General features: G+C 46.1%; 1 protein-coding gene and 1 long non-coding RNA gene across 2 annotated transcripts in view; one reads left to right on the top strand and one right to left on the bottom strand.

Moving 5' to 3' along the window:
* The window catches only part of PDE1C (phosphodiesterase 1C), a 432015-nt gene that overhangs the window by 338469 nt on the left and 75926 nt on the right, over positions 1 to 17620 (bottom strand). Inside the window, exon 5 of the mRNA XM_060195824.1 lies at positions 4555 to 4726. Within this exon, the coding sequence (XP_060051807.1) occupies positions 4555 to 4726 (172 nt within the window). The remainder of the gene's footprint in view (positions 1 to 4554; positions 4727 to 17620) is intronic.
* Positions 1 to 17620, top strand: part of LOC132539849 (uncharacterized) — a 325383-nt gene that overhangs the window by 45743 nt on the left and 262020 nt on the right. The gene's annotated exons all lie outside the window — the stretch shown is intronic.

The raw sequence follows: 17620 nt of genomic DNA on the forward strand, positions 1-17620 counted from the left end.
GTCACTATGATTTCTGTGACAAAACCTCACTTTGAACAAGACAGAGAAAGGAAACCCTGTGACTAGGAAGCAGGCACCGTCTCAACAACTCAACATGGGCTTCTGCAGAAGGCGGTGAGAGCCTGTCAGCCAGTGACATGGCGAGCACAGTTGGTGCCTGGCAGGCTCACGCAAAAATGACCACATCTGACGGTCCCCAAAGAAAACAGAAAAATTTGCCCCTGTTCTATTGAACTGGCTTCTGGAGAAAGACAACACAAGGGAGACTTTGATGACACTTCAGTTATCTCACACGGCAAGGACATATGGCATCTCGAGGGGTGGGAGAGCGTCTGTGATCAGTCCAGATGCCCAAATGTTAGAAGGAGAAGGCAAAAAAAAAAAAAAATCTCTGTCTGGCAACGATGGACAGCAAATGTTTTATGCATCACTTGGAAACAAAACAGAATCTACACCCCGTAGAAGAGGCACACGCCCAGGCTCTGTAGACATGGGAGGATGATGGGAAGAAGTTATTTCAAGAGGAGCCTGCAGTCAAGAAAGAGGCGTGAGGCTCAGGTCTGTGAGCATAACCAAAGAAGCTTTACCGCACGCAAGAGCCTGGGCGTCCCCACTGGGTGGGTTCAGTCACTCATGAGTTTCCGGATTAAGTTTCCTGTATTAAGAATCACATGCATGAACAGTAAACGGGGAGTACTGAGTACAGCAAGAGGCAAGGTTTTCAACGGGGAGAAGAGAGAAAGAGAGAGGAGAGAGAATTCACTTGTGGCTGTGATGGTTTGATTCAGTATTTTAGAAAAGGAAAGACTTAGAATTTGCCTAGTCTACTGCCCCCACACACACACCCCTAGTTCAAGCTTTAGCCAAACACAGTAATCTACAATTAATAAAATTTCTTCCTTCCTTCTTTCTCCATCTCATTCTCCCTCTTTTCCTTTTTCCTTCTCTCTTTTTGTATTCCTCTCCTCTCCTTCCTATCTTCCTTCTCCCTCATTCTTTCTTCTTTTCTTGATCATCTAACATTGGAGCCAAAACCAGAGGAGAGTGTCTTTCTAGAACCTCCAAGTTAACAGCAAAGAAAAAAGATTCAGCCGGGAGGTAGGTTAGAGGGGGGGTGCTGGTTAAGTGCACCTATTATTATGATTAGGGACCCAGATTCAAGTCCCTGCTCCCCACCTGTAGAGGGAAATCTTCACAAGTGGTGAAGCGGGTCTGCAGGTGTCTTTCTCTCTCACTCTCTATCTCCCTTCCCCTCTCAATTTCTCTCTGTCCTATCAAGTGTGCTAGAAAGGAAAAGGAAAAATAAAAATAAAAAAAGAGACCATTGCAAGTGGTAGATTTGTAGTCCCAGCACCAAGCCCCAGCAATAAATAACCCTGGTGGCAATAAAAATATTTTTAAATTAAAAAAAAAAGATTCATCCTCCCCTTCCTCCATCCCTGCCCGCTCCAACCCCCTCCTCGGGCCCCGCTTCCTGTAACAGCTCAAGTCAAGAACCACACAAACTACAGCTGCCAAAAGCCTCCCTGCTGCCTTGGGGTCACTCCTGGAGGTGAGTCAGAGGTTCTACTATGTATTAATAGGAAAGGAGAGGTGAAACCACCCTAGAAGCACCAAGAAAAAGAAGGAAGGAGAGAGAGAGAGAGAGAGACCAAGACCCAGAAGCAGGGAGGTAACATCACAAAAGGTGCATGGATGAGAACACAGAGGCTACAGTTTTAGTTACCGACACCACCATATGCCAGAGCTAAGCAGACCTCTCTCTGCTATCTCTCTCTCTCTCTCTCTCTCTCTCTCTCACACACACACACACACACACACACACACACATACACACAATAAATGAATTCTTCTTTAAAAAGAGAGATATCTAGACTTGTATTGCCACAGGGCTGTTTACTTTTTTTGGCAAGCAGACTATTAGATGTGAGAAAAAGATTTACTGGATTAAAGTGATGCTACAGTAGCGAGAGGTGAGAGGCACAGGTCAGAGGTGCTAAGTATTTCTCACATTTGGTATTTTCAACAGTTATGAAACACACAAGACTGCCTTTCTCCAGCTCTGCCCCCTATGTTCTTACCCCCTATACTTTTCAACACAAACATGTTAAAGGCACAAGGAGATTGTGTTGGCTACACTCCCTTCACCTCTCCCCCACCTGGCTGAAAGAAGAAAGGAGTACTCAGGAAGACTACATTGAGGAGAAGAAAAGAAAGAAAGAAAGAAAGAAAGAAAGAAAGAAAGAAAGAAAGAAAGAAAGAGAGAGCCCATCACTGAAAGGGAGTTGAATCTGAAAAACACCAAAGAAAGCCAGGCACTTTCTCTTACCTGACAGAGAACAGGGGAAAAGAAAAGACAGCTGGAAGTGGCAATAGGTGTTGGGGTGACTTAGAAAAAAAGTTTTGAAGGCAGGACTGTTGAAAAGAAATGGGGGGAATACACACACACACACACAGTACACATAGATATAGCTAGATAATTACAGAATCAGTCCAGATCAGTAGCCTTGGGAGAACTACTGCAGTTTCCAGTGAAAAGGATGGGGACACAGAACTCTGATGGCGGGGATCACATGGAATTATACACATAATATATTATTATATATCATCTTATAGTTTTGTAAATCAATATTAAATCACTAATACAAATAAAATAAAGAAAAAGAGCCAGGGAGCTAGCATTTAAAAGACTTGGATTTGTTTTTATTTAAGATGCTTTAATTCTGCTGCAAAGAAAAAAAAATTCAGTAAGTGATTCACCACTGAAAGGTTAGAGGGGGTAGCAGATGGCACTCGGGAGATGTTTCCAAGTGCAAGGTCCCCGATTAGTAACTCAGTGTGTCTCTCGACCTCATTCACCATTAAGAAAGCCCAAGGCCTGGCACCAGGGAAGAAGAGGGTGAAATATACCAGGGGGCAGTTGGGCCCCACTTGCTTGATGTGCGGTTCATAGAGGGAATGGAGGTCAAATCAGGGCCGAGGCAGAAGTTGAAAAACAAAATCAGAAGAGAAAACACAAGTAGAACCTGAACTGGAGTTGGCGTATTGCACCAAAGTAAAAGACTCTGGGGTGGGTGGTGGGGAGAATACAGGTCCAAGAAGGATGACAGAGGACCTAGTGGGGGTTGTATTGTTATATGGAAAACTGGGAAATGTTATGCATGTACAAACTATTGTATTTACTGTTGAATGTAAGACATTAATCCCCCAATAAAGAAAAGAAAAAAAGAAAATCCCATTGTTAGGATTTTCTGTAACATACAAGAAAAAAAAATCAGGGCCGAGGAGTGAGGGACGGAGGCTCTTCTCTATCTGGAAGGGCAGCAGCTACAAAGCAGAGGGCACACCCACCCAGAGCCCTCCACTCCTGTGTGTCCATACCACAACATGTCACCAGCCAGATTGCAAATTTCCTGAAAGTAATTAAGTCAGAAATGAGCTTCTTAGCTGCAGCCCTGGTGGCAAAGTGACAGCCAGAAGCCAGAATGAGGGTGAGCTCAAGGAGTTAGCACTGCATGGGAGATGCAGTCCAGTAAATGGGACCCGGCAAGACCTGAATCTCACCCCTGGTCTGCTGTGTTAGCTCAGTGCAGTTCTGCTCTCTGAAACATACTCGACTCCTCCTCTGCGGTTACACACAGCGTCTAGATGCAAAAGAAAACGCTTCTTCAAACGGACTTCGCAGACTCCAAGAGGTGTCTGAATTGTTTATGGCAAGGGAAGGGAGAGGAGCAAGGCTTATGTGTTTTGCTAGTCATGTGGAGAACGTACGAGCCTACACTGGAAAGAAAAATGAAAGAAGAATCATTAGAGTAAGAGGAAGAAAAGTAAGAGAGGAAGGCAAGTGGTGAAAAAAAAATCTCAACTCTGGATACCAGTATTAGTATGAATTTCAAAAACTGTACTTGAAAGACCCATTTGGAGAAAAAGTTATTCTCGTATGCCACAGCTATACCCAGACTGATGTTTCTTGAATCCGGGGGGTGGGGGGGAGGATAAGGGACGAGCTCCAGGAAGAGTGGTGTGCGGCACGAGCAGCCCTTGCTGGAAGCTGCAGGACTAGCCAGCTGTGAGAGCCGAGTACAGTCCAACGCCTGGAAGGCGTGCGAGAAGACCCCCACATCGTGGCAGGGGCGAGCAGCTCTGGCATCTCTTACAGCTGGAAACTCTGTGCCAGCAGAGACAGCAAAGCACAGGGCTGACTGGGTCCTTACAGCATTTCCTCCCAGCACTTATCTCCATGCGCCATTTTCCTCTGAAGCAAAAGACCCATTACTCCAATTCAAATCGCCAACACCAGTAAATGCTTTGCCTCGGCATTTAAACACCATCAAACACCAACAGCAACTTAGCTACTGATAGGATCTTCGTGACATGCAGTGATGCCAGCCAGCTAACAACACCCCATCCATTCTGATTCACTCAGAGCAAAGAAATGAGGTCATTTGCTGGCCGTCCTGCTGATACACCCAACAGAACTGAAAGGACTAACTCCATAAGTGAAGAAAAAGAAGAAGGAGGAGGAGGAGCAAACTGAGTTGCAATCCACCAAACCTGAAGGCCGTCTTCACCAAGGCCTCTGGGCTGTCAAGCTGAGGCAATTCATCTGCCAAGATTTCCTCTGGTGGCCGCGGGTCATTGACGATCGTCGGCCGGGGTTTCTCCTTGACGTTGCCTGTGAGTCCGTCGATGAGGGAGTTCCACAGACAGTTCTGTGACTTGGACCCTGAGGAAGAGGGGAAGGAGAAGGGAGGTAGGTGAACCGCCAGCCAGCGCCACGTCCTGCAGGGCCCAATTCAGGGTTCTCCAAAGCAGAGCAGACGGGTCTTCATACTTCTCATGCTCTGCAGCAACATCAGAGAGCACGGGAAGATACAGACCCGTAACGTGCAGAGTAATGGGGACTGTGACAGTTAACGTGTAGAAAGAAGGGCCAACACTCTGGTGTTTCAGCTCATAGTTCAGTACTGGAGATATGATCTGTCTCCTTCCAGTGGTGAACGACCCCAGCTCCTGATACAGGTAAAGGCAGCTGCGTGGATGTTCACTGAAGCAGACAAAGGACAGACAGAGGACAGTAGGGTGTCTGGACACAGTCTCCCCCCATGAACTCAGCTCCCACAAAGGACCAAGCTGCAAGATTCTGCTCTTAGGCCTGATGAGATAGCTCGTTTGGATAGTGCGCACTTCAAGTCCAGACCCCACCACATTCAAGGAAGCGTCAGTGTTGTAGGGTCTCTCTCTAGCTAAAATAATAACAGTGATGGTAACTCCACTCTTTGGAGACAGTCACTCCACAGAGGGTCTGTGCTGGTGGTGAGAATAATACCACGTAGCAATGTCTGAGGCACCAGCCTTTGAGCCAGTGTCGGTGCCTGGCCAGAACTTACGGTTCTTATTAGGGCTGCAAGATGGCCTTTGGCAAAACACATCTCCAGAACTTTGCAGAACAGAACTTTTTACTCATGCACCTGGAGAAAGCTCACCAAGCCCAAGAGCCAGACAGCACAGTCAGGACAGAATGGGACTGAGGCAGCACAGACCTGCCACTCTGCCTCTGCTGGGGCCCAAGGGGGCTACCGAGGGGGCTGTGAATTTACTCTTTATTGGGAAATATCAAACACGATACCAGGAACCAGGGTGTAGAAAGGGGAAGCAAGTTGACTCAAGGAGCTGTGGATCTGTAGTGATAACCCTGCAGGCAATAAATAATAGTAAAATAAACAATAAGAACAGCAGGGGCCGGGTGGTGGTGCACCTGGTTGAGTACACATGTAACAATGTGCAAGGCCTCAGGTTCAAGGCCCCAGTCCCCACCTATGGGGGGAAAAGCTTCACAAGGGGTAAAGCAGGGCTGCAGGTGTCTCTCTGTCTCTCTCCCTATCTCTTCTCAATTCCTGGCTGTCTCTATCCGATAAATAAATAAATAAATAAATAAAGATGATTTTAAAAGTTTAATCTTATTTAAAAGCAATAAAAAATAAGTAAAAAGAGAAGACATTGGCTGAAGTGGTATCACAAAAGTAGGTCTAGTCAGTCAGATGACGCGGTCAGTACCAAGGTATCATGCGCGCTTGACAGGACAGACTGAAAATGGTTCTATGCCTTCAAGGTCTTCCTCCTCAAGACACAGAACCCCAGGGGGTAGATGCACATCTTTGGGTTCTGGAAGGGGAGCCCTCTGATGTCTGACCTACAAGCACACCCCAGTTATGAGAACACTACTCGGAACGCCCGCCCCACTCAGGTGCCTCCCTCATCACCTGACACCTGTTCAAACCAACCAAAACCCACTTCTTAGCTCCCCCCCACTCCTCACTTCATACACACCAAGGAGACCTCACAAGGATCACTGAACCCTCACTACAGAGTCTCTCGCACATTGGCAAACAGACATTTCCATGAACTGAACTGACTCTCCTGGGATGTTCTATATCCAACTTGCCTTCCTATCAATGGAAATAAAAATTTTAAATATGTTATTGGTAGGAAACACATCTTCCAATCCTTTGAACAAAAGACAGCTCTTGTTTGAAGCCTTGAACATCTATCTTAACTCCCATCTCCTGCACTGAAAAAAGAATTTGGGTCCATCCTCTCAGAGGGGGGAAATGATAGGGGAAGATGGCCGGAGGGCTCTGAACCCCAGCTCCATGAGGACCCGAGAGAGAAGAGGGAAAGGAGAGGGGCATTTGGATGTTGTAAGAGGTGTCGGTGTGACTTGGAAAGGAAGAGAGGATGGAACCATAGAAAACAACAGGCAAACATGTACAAATAGAGGCAGACAATTGCAGAAAGAATAGTCAGCCCGTGTCTGCAAGCTCAGGAGAACTGCTGGAGCTTCCTATGGAGGGACTGGGGACACAGAGCTCTGGCAGTGGGGACGGTGGGAATGGCGCAGAGCTGACCCCCTGTTATCTCGTAATTTTGTAGATAAATATTAAATCACTGATAAAATTTTTTAAAAAGTGATCCTTCAAAGCTCACTTGGATAGTGGGCAGTTTTGCCACTAGCTGATGTCCCAATCTCAACAGGAAGATTTCAAGGAAGGACATTAAGCACAGCTTTAGTAGTAGGTGAGTTATATATATTCTTAAATGTGCATGCTTCTCCCTGTCCCCACCACCACTCTTATTAGGTGGCTAAGACATTTAATGATCCAAAAAAAGGGTCAGATTTTATCAAATGCTTTTTCTACATCTGTGAAAATACATGCTGCAGTTCTTCTTCTTCTTCTTCTAATTTTATTGGACAAACAGAGAGAAATTGAGAGGGGAGGGAGAGATAGAGAAAGAAAGAGACAGAGAGACACCTGCAGCCCTGCTTCACCACTCACAAAGCCTTCCCCCGCTGCAGGTGGGAACCAGGGGCTTGAACTCGGGTCCTTGTGCACGGTAGTGTGCGTGCTTAGGCAAGTGTGCCACCACCTGGTCCATTTTTAGTTCCTGTTAATAGTTATGGAATCTAAAGTTATGTCCCCCCATTCATGTCATTAATTGTTTGTCTGCCTGTCTCTGTTGCCGGGCTCTTACTGGGACTTCACGCCCACACTACTACCCACCCAGAAGGCCAGTTTTGTTTTTGCTGTTATTTTTTATAGAGAGTGAATGACAGAAAAGGAGAGACAGAGAGAGAAAGAGAGGAGGAGGACAGGAGACACTACAGCACTGTGTCCTTCCCAGCGGGGCCTCCCGGCAGTTCTGACTGTGGTCGGCCTGTACTATGCTTACAGTCAGGACGCCTGGCGCCTTCTCTCTTGTTCTTTTAAACTCCTGTTTATGACAGGACCAGGTTTTGTTTGTTTGTTTATTTGTTTTGGTTTGGGTTTTTTTAGGCACTAGACAGACTTCTTTAGTGTTTGTACTATTTCTGTTTTCGTTAATATTTTTATTAATTTATTATTGGATAGAGACAAAGAGAAATTGAGAAGGGAGGGGGAGGAAGAGAGGGAAGGAGACAGACCACTTGTGAAGCTTTCCCCCTGCAGGTGGGGACCAGGGGCTTGAACCCAGGTCTTTGAGCACTTAACCAGGTGTGTCACCACCTGGCCTTGTTCTATTTCCTTAAAGGAATTCATTGGCATTCTGATAGGAACTGCACTGAATCTACATTCAGTAGATAGATCCGAGTAGAATGATCACTTTAATGATAGAAATCCTTCCCATTCAAGAGCACAGACTATCTTTGCATTTCCTTGTGTTTTCTTTTAGACACTTTCATGGTGACTTACAATTCTAACGTACACATCTACCATCTCCTTTGTTGAATTTATTCCTAGATATACATTCCCCCCTTTGAGTGTATATCGAGACGCTATTTAGTGTATATTGAGACGCTAAAATGTAATTGCCTGTTTAGCCTAAGAATACTAAGATCTTAATGCTAAAACCATGTTCCCATCATGGCGGCTGACGGGTGCTTTCTGTATAGAACATCTGCTGTATATATTTACTTATCTAAGCATCTTTCCCTCCCTCGTAATAATAATACCTCTCACTTTATTGGGGGAGAACGTTCCTGTTCTTCATACCATCAGAGTCTGACAGGCACTCAGTGATGTTGGTCCATGACACTGGCCTCAGTGGCAGGTCAAGAATGAGGTATGTAAGGGACAGGCAGTGGTGCACCTGGTTAAGCGCTCACATTACAGTGCGTGGTCCCCTCTCCCACCTCCTAGGTATGTTTCCTTAACCTCTGCAGCTGCATTCCTTCCCCTGGGACAGCCCCACCATTAGCAGGACAGGCATGACCATAGATGGCAAGGAAAGAACATTCCAAGGTTAGGTAACCAAGCAACCCTGCTATGGTCCCTCCCTAACCTTAGAGCCATCCTTAAATACACCTGAAAAATTTTCAATAGACGAGACTTGATCAGACTCCTGTCTTGTCTCCATTTCTCGCGTCTCTTGTCCTACCCCATTCCCACTCCCCCTCCTAGGGTCTCCGTTTGATGACCCCGCGGGCCAGGGCAATCAACAGACGTTGAGAAAGAAGAACAGAAGGGAAACTCAAAGCAGGATGTGAATAAATCTGGAATAGGGCACCAAAGTAAAAACCTTGTGGTGAGGGGGAGGGTGGACATTCGGCTTCCCAGGGCGGTGGGGGCGTGAGGGTAGGTGGGATGGGACACAGTCTCTTGGTGGTGGGAATGGTGTTTATGTACACTCCTATTAATTTTTAGTCATATAAATCACTATTTAATTAATATGAGAGGGGAAAATTGATTGTATGTCTCAAACTTTTTAAAGCACAGACTGCATCTTTTTAATACATAGGCTGAGTCTTTGATATGTTGACTCTCTCAAAAGCCTAGACCAGGGAGAACAGAAGCAACTTGTAACACAGCTATATACAAGATGCTGGGTATTATACAGCAAATCCTAACATAGGGACTTTTCAAAGTTAACCCAATTACCAAATAATGTGATGATAACAGTAACTATCCATTGTCTTCTTGAATCCTAAGACAGCAGGAACCTCATCACATTTCCACTGTAGAGCCTATATTTCCCCCAGTCCTGGAACCTTAGGGTGGGGCTCACTTTCCTGCATGCTTCTCTCAATTCATATCAAATAATATTGCATTGGCCGATTCCAACCTAATCAATGTAACATGTGCTACCTCAGCATGCTTCACTTCAGACTGTGTCCAGAGACTTCACGTGTGGAATGACAACCCTTCAGCTTCATTACTCGGGTGAGACCTTTACTTTCATAGTATTCTCTAATTCCATTCCAGGCGGTTCACTTCCTAACAAAGTCCCAAAACCTAGATATAGACCAGGTCCCCTGAGATAGAGTATATGTTCACACGTATCTATAAACTAGGGCAAAATATATACCTGAAAGCAGAAGTACACAATAGTCTGCAGTGAGTACCCCCCAAAACTTCATCTTCACTACTCCAGCCTTTAGGTCCATGATTGTTCAACAATTTGTTTGGCTTTGTATGTTAACTCTCTTTTCAGCCACCAGGTTCCAGATGCCAGCATGATGCCAACCAGACTTCCCTGGACAGAGGACCCCACCAATGTGTCCTGGAGCTCCGATTCCCCAGAGACCCACCCTACTAGGAAAAGAGAGATGAAGACTGGGAGTATGGATCAACCAGTCAACACCCATATTCAGCAGGGAAGCAATTACAGAAGCCAGACCTTCCACCTTCTGCATCCCACAATGACCCTGGGTCCATGCTCCCAGAGGGATGAAGAATAGGAAAGCTGTCAGGGGAGGGGATGGGATATGGAGTTCTGGTGGTGGGAACTGTGTGGAGTTATACCCCTCTTATCCTATGGTTTTGTTCGTATCTCCTTTTTTAAATTTTATTTTATTTTATTTGTTATTGGATAGAGACAGAGAGAAATTGAGAGAGAAGGGGGAGATAGAGAGGAAGAGAAACAGAGAGACACCTGCAGACCTGCTTCACCGCCTGTGAAGCCACTCCCCTGCAGGTGGGGAGCCAGGGGCTTGAACCAGGATCCTAACCAGTCCTTGCACTTTGCGCCATGTGCGCTTAACCCACTGCACTACTGCCCGACTCCCTCATGTCTCCTTTTTTAAAATAAATAATTTTTTTTAAAAAAAGAACTCGGACAGTACTCATCTAGTATGCTAATTAAAAGAGAAGTTTATCTATTAAGAGTGAAATCCACTTGACACTTGGTTAATGGTGTAAGCTGGGTACTTGGAAAACAGAAGATAGCACTTTCTAAGTTTTCTCTAATTTAAACTTTCACTAATTTATATACTGTCTTCTTCATAATGAAGTGAAAACATTTCAGTGCCTAACTACCTTTAAATATGCTACTGTTTGCAAAGCTTCAAAGCTGCAAACCTGACCATCTGGTGGGTGACTCATCTTTAGGGCAGCCGTGCGCTCGCTAGTCTTGTGTGCTCGCGAGTCTTCGTTTGGGAAGCCCCACAGCTGACGCCCAGCTCATTAGGGGAACTGGGCGGGGTGCAGTCAGACGCAGTACGCACTAAGGTCTCAGAGCTTGGAAGGATATGTCACGCTCATCCTAGACAAGCTAGAACAGAATGTACACCATGGCCAAAAGGCAGGAGTAGAAACTGTAAAGAGGTTATGAGTTCAGCTCCCACCTTCTGCTCCCCATAAACAACCTTGGTCCACACTCCCAGCAGGAGAGAAGTGACAGCATGAAGATCAGAGGACTCTGCACTCCAGCTCCATCAGCAACAGAGAGAGAAGGAAAAGGAGAGAGACATATGGAGGGGGTTATGATGTCATGCGTGGCTTAGAGGAAAAGAGAGGATTGAATTGGGAAAAGAAGGGACAACTATGTATAAATGTGGACAGGTAGGGGGGTCAGGAGGTAGCGCAGCAAGTTAAGCGCACGTGGCACAAAGCGCAAGGACCCGCAGAAGGATCCCGGTTCGAGCCCCCGGCTCCCCATCTGCAAGGGAGTCGCTTCACAGGTGGTGAAGCAGGTCTGCAGGTGTCTATCTTTCTCTCCTCCTCTCTGTCTTCCCCTCCTCTCTCCATTTCTCTCTGTCCTATCCAACAATGACAGCATCAATAACAACAACAACTACAACAATAATGAAAAACAACAAGGGCAACAAAAGGGAAAATAAATAAATAGGTAAATAAAAAAATAAATAAATATTGAATGTGGACAGATAGTTGTAGAGAAAATGGTTGGCCCATGTCTAAAACTTTAGGGGAACTGTGGTGGAGTGCAGTGGGGAGACTGAAGATTCAGAACTCTGGTGGTGGGAATGGTGTGGATTCAAACCCCTGTCGACATGTAATTCTGTACTATAAAAATATTTTAAAAATTAAAAATTTAAAAAAGAAAATAAAAACTATAGATATTTTCTAACACTTAAAAAAAAAGAGGTTATGAGTTCAGTGTGAGAACTGTTGCTTTTGACGTCTCTGTTTTCTTCTACCTTTGGGTCATACACAAGTTTGTGATGACTGCGTTTCCATCTCGTGTGGAAGTACTGCTTCTTTCTCTTCCTTCAGCCAGAAAAAAATCACAGGGTGGGAGTGGTGCTCTTTCTTAAAAACTAGTGCTGCAAAGAAGATGCACAGACAGCTAGACAACATGAACATAATAATCCCTAAGTCTGGAAAGTGCTAACCAAAGCTGTGACATGATGCCACTTCACACCTAGTACAGCGCACAAAGGACCTGGGCCCAAGCGCCCAGTCCCCACCTACAGGGGAGAAGCTTCCCCAGTGGTGCAACGGTGCTGCAGACATCTCTTTCCCTCTCCCTGCCTCCCCTTCCCTAGCTATATACCTCTGTCTCTATCCAATTAATTAATTAAACATTTAAAAATAAAATTCAAAATATTTTTTTATTTTATAGAAGCAGAGAGAAATTGAGGGTGGGGGAAAGAGTGGAGGAGACAGAGAGACACCTGCAGCCCTGCTTCACCACTCGTAAAGCTTTTCCCTGCAGGTGGGGACCGGGGGCTTGAACCTGGGTCCTTTGTTTGCTTCAATGCATGTACTCAGTCAGGTGCACCACAACCTAGTCTCAAAATGTAAAGGGATTTGTTTAACAAGCCCACATGTAACGGGCATTTGGAGAAATCGAAGCCCGCATATATTGCTGATAGGAATGTGAAATTGCTCAGCCATTCTGAACCAAGCCTGAACTGCCCGTCCGCTCCACCAGCCCCACCTCTCGCAATATTCCTGAAACTAGCAGAGTGCAGCTCACCTCAAGACTCACAACACCTCGCACCAGGCGTAGACTCTCACTTCCCCATGCAGTAACTCTGAACTAACTGCTTCTGTCTTTCAGCCTCCAGGATTATCACTGGGACTCGGTGCCTGCACTAGAATCCACTGCTTGTGGCAGCCATTTTCCTATTTTGTTGCCCTTGTTGTTATTATTGTTGTTATTGTTGGATAGGGCAGAGAGAAATGGAGAGGGGAGGGGAAGACAGAGAAGGGGAGAGAAAGACAGACACCTGCAGACCTGCTTCACCGCTTGTGAAGCGACTCCCCTGCAGGTGGGGAGCCGGGGGCTTGAACCAGGATCCTTACACTAATGTTTGGGCTTTGCGCCACATGTGCTTAACCCGCTCCCCTCCCCCAACTAATTGCTTCTTACCTCAGTCTCTGCCCACAGAATCCTTGTGACATGAACAAGAGCCTGAACCCAGGTTTAAAGAACAGTTTCTCTTACTTCACAGATGCCCGTCCTCTCTCAATGAGCTTCAGGAGAACTTGACAGGGCTGGGGAAACAGCGCAATTGTTCGGCAAAAGACTCTCATGCTTGAGGCTCTGAGGCCCCTGGTTCAATCCCCAGCACCACCATAAGCCAGAGCTGAGCAGGGCTCTGGTCTTGATGTCTTTCTCTCTGTATCTCTCTCTCATTCAAATAAAGTAAATAAAAATATTTTTATGTAAGATTATAAATCAAATTTTTTAATTTCTTTATTGGGGGATTAATGTTTTACAGTCGACAGTAAATACAGTAGTTTGTACATGCATAACATTTCTCAGTTTTCCACATAACAGTACAACCCCCACTAGGTCCTCTGTCATCCTTTTCCAGGACCTGTACAATAAAATATTTTTTAAAAAAAAGGAAAAAGAGAGAACCTGAGAGATATTGGGAGGCCATGAAGAACTAATAGTAGCAGATATGAAGAGAAATCAGTCACCTTTCTGATTGGTTTCATTATGATGTGTCTAGCAGTGAATCACTTTTCTGATTTCCCTGCTTGAAGCTGGGTATTATTTTTCAAGCTGATGATTTATATTACTAACCAATTCCAAAAGATTTTCAGTCATTTGATTTTTCAGTTATTAATTTTCCCATATTCTTGGTTCTTTCGATCTCAAATGCCTGTTTGATATAAGTTGGACTTTTTCATTCTATTTTTTTTTGCCCCCAAGGTTATCGCTGGGGCTCGATGCCCGCACTACAAATCTACTGCTCCTAGAGGCCATTTCCTCCATTTTATTGGATAAGACAGAGAGAAACTGAGAGTGGAGAGGTGGACAGAGAGAAAGACAGACGCCAGCAGGCCTGCTTCACCACTTGTGCACATGGGGGGTGGGGGCTCAAACCTGGATCTTTGCACAGGTCCTTGTGCTCACTCAGTACCATGTGCACTTAACCAGGTGCACCACCACCCACCCCCATTCTGCCCTCTCTACTGCTCAACTCTTCTGTCACATTCGACTCATTTCCTCAAACACATCTTTCGTTTTATCATTTTTTCCTGGTGAGTGCTATGCAGCAGAGATAAATCAACTGTGTTTGGATATTGTTGTTTGCTTGTCTCTCATAAGCATACCACTACTGCAGGCCAACTTTCAGACAGAAGGAGCGAGAGGCAGAGAGACAGGGCAGCACAGCGCTGCAGCCTCCTTCAGCGCAGGGGAAGCAGATTCGAAGCTAGGAGCCTACACCTGCCAGAGCCAAGTGCGCCGCCCAGGTGAGCTATTCCGTCAGTCCTTCTGCTTTGAGCGCTGCCAGCTGACATGTCTTGAAGCTTTAGGGAACTATTAAAAACCGTTTTCCTTCAAAATGCCTTGTTCCGTTCTCAGAATGTTAATTCTTTGCCTAGCTCCATTTTCATTTTTTTAATTTTTTTCTAATTCTACCTGTTTTTTTATTTTTGCTTTTTCCAATCTCATTTTTAAAGAGTGTGCATTTCCTTTCCGTTTTCCATTATATTACCTCGAACGTCGAAGACTTTCACCTTGAATTTCAACGTGCATTCTCTGGCTCTCTTACTCATCAAATTAGAACACTGCCCTGATTTGTTTCTTTTCTTTTTTTTTTTTCAGTTTGACTGTGAGCTTTTACTTAGGGCAGCTGACTTTTCTCTCTTAGAATACCTTCCTATTTCTGCTGTACTTCAGAAGAATTTTTTTTTTTTTGCACTTGATTCTGGCAGCTTGGTTCCATTTAATTTAACCGCTCCTTGTCTGAAACCTGTTTTTATGGATTTCTAAGTTGGAGACGGCTCCTGGGCCCATGGGGGGAGGGGTCCTCAATCTCAACTTCTCAGGGGAGAGTCCCCTCTTCAGCCATCAGCTCCTCCCCTAAAGCTGCATCATTCCCCGGTAAGGAAGCTGTAGTTTGCTGTCCACATCCCTCTGTTCCCCTTGTCTACTGCTGCATGACAAACCACCCCAAACGTGGTGACTTCAAGCCAGCACTTGCTCTGCCTCCAAGCCTGCACTCTGGGCCAGGCCCAGCAGCGAGCTCTCCAGAAGGTCTGCCGGTTGGCTGACAGCGAGCCCAGAACAAGCATCCCATGGGGCCCAGGTGGAAACTGCATCATCTTCCAGGATCTCACCTGGCGAGTCATGAAGCAGCAACCTTTCCACCACCACGGCCCCCAGATTCGGGGAAAGGAAACTTAGGTCTTGCCTCTGGAGGGCAGCTTGTCAGCATGCAGGCTGGGAGCTAGAGATGCAAATATTTTTTTGGAAATTTGTTTTGAGAGTTCAGGCAGGAGTCTCAGCTCTAACTCCCCTCTCTGCGCAGCCAAGGCCTTGACCCCTCTGCTCAAGTGGACGTGAAAGTTCATCAGATTCCACGGCTGGGCCTCCCCGCTCTGTCCGGCACGGCCGAGGCATAAGCGGGTACGCCCACGGCTTACTGCATCCTGCTACGTTCCTGCTGCTTTTCTGCCCCCTGTGGAATTTAATGCAAATTTCACTAAGCATTTCAAAGTATTTTTAATGATAGCTTGCTCAGCATTTCTGCACACTTACAGAAAATAGGAAGGTTTTTTGTTTTTTTCAATTATTTTTCCAAGTTAACCTAGTCCACCTTTTAGGGAAAACAGAAAATTCCATCCCAACTTTCTTTTCTTTTTATTAATTTAATAACGATCAACAAGACCATAGGATAAGAGAGGTACAACTCCACACAGTTCCCACCACCAGAACTCCATATCCCATCCCCTCCCCTGATAGCTTTCCTATTCTTTATCCCTCTGGGAGTATGGACCCAGGGTCATTGTGGGATGCAGAAGGTGGAAGGTCTGGCTTCTGTCATTGCTTCTCTGCTGGACATGGGTGTTGGCAGGTCAATTTTATTTATCTATTTATTTATTATAGGAAGGCAGAGAGAGATGGAGAAAGAAGGGGAGATAGAGGGAGAGAGACAGAGAGATACCTGCAGCCCTGCTTCACCACTCATGAGCCTTCCCCCCTGCAGGTGGGAACCAGGGGCTTGAACCCGGGTCCTTGCGCACTGTGATGTGTGTGCTTAGCCACATGCACCACCACCTGGCCCCCTCCATCCCAACTTTCTTCAAAGGAATATAATGAAAGAATAATGACAGAGGAGCAATTCTGCCTCAACCCAACTCTTCCTTGCCCATTCTGACATCAGAGTCCCTGGATAATCTCTAATCAGATGTATGTATTACCTAAATTCATGCATGTGTGGCCAGGAGAAAATATCTGCTTTTTAATTTCTTTCCTTTTCTTCCTTAGTGATGTATAGAATTTCAAGCTGTTAGGAACACAGCTACCCGCCACTCCTACTGCAGTTCTCCCAAGGCCTCAGGGTCCAGGGTGGCTAACTTATTTTTGCAAGTTCATGTGTCTCAGTTCTCTACCTTCCACATGCGAATGAAACCATCTGGTACTTGTCTTTCACTTCCTTCCTTCACTTCAGCAAGCAGAATCACTTCCGGTGCTCTCCACTTTGTCCCCATGTCGTGCCTTGTAGCTGTCGAGTGGCTGTCCACTGAGTGTTGTCATGACTGGTTTCCCAGCAGGGGAACACAATCCCCATTACGGAAGAAGACACTGACCTGGGTCATGGAGGCTGAGACCTACCTGGGCGTTCTGTGTCACACCACAGCGCTGCCCTGTCTTTCCAGCCTTCTCTCTTGTCTCTGTCTTAAAAAAAAAAAAGTTGGCTGGACATGTCAAAGCTCCAGCAACAGCAGACTTTCAACCCCGTCCTGGGGCTGTGCTGGACCAGGTGCAGGGCTCTGGCTTGCCGTCCACAGCACACACACCACACGCCTCTGAACACCCAGCCTCAGCCTGTGGCCGAGCTCAAGCCTTCTCACCGCCGTTCACCCTCCTGTCTTCATCGTGCTAATGGTACAACCCCCAGCCCAGCCTGTCGCCACCTCAACAGAGTCCCCCCACTATGACGGTCATTTCAGAAAAGTCCTCTGGATGGGCTCCAGCACTGTCTCAGACACGACGGTGAGTTTTCCTAGAGCTTCCACAAAGGGCACCACCCACTGGCCTAACCCCAGTTCTCATGCTCATGTGCACCCTGCCTACCTGCCCTTGCCCGCCTCTGGGGTGGCAGCATCACCCTGATGACAAGTCCTAGGTGCAAAGTCCCCCTCCATGTCACAACAAGTCTATCCAAGCCAGTGTCTGAAGGACTCTGCTTCCTGTAAGCTGTCTGAATGTTCTCCAGACATGGCCGGGTTGACGGGCCACAGCCTGAGGGCAGCCAGAGCTCCCAGACATTGAATGTCTTCAGAGAAAAAGGTTTTCAGTAGCTGCTGATGAACAGACGTCACTTGGACGAGGAGCTCACACCTGCTATCTGCAGACTCAGTTACCCCATCCTACAGTTTATTTGCTGTTGTTTTGTAAACTTTATTAGTGGTTTAGTAAATTACAAGATCACGGG

Source organism: Erinaceus europaeus, chromosome 8 (genome assembly GCF_950295315.1).
Source record: "Erinaceus europaeus chromosome 8, mEriEur2.1, whole genome shotgun sequence".
Lineage (NCBI taxonomy): Eukaryota > Metazoa > Chordata > Mammalia > Eulipotyphla > Erinaceidae > Erinaceus > Erinaceus europaeus.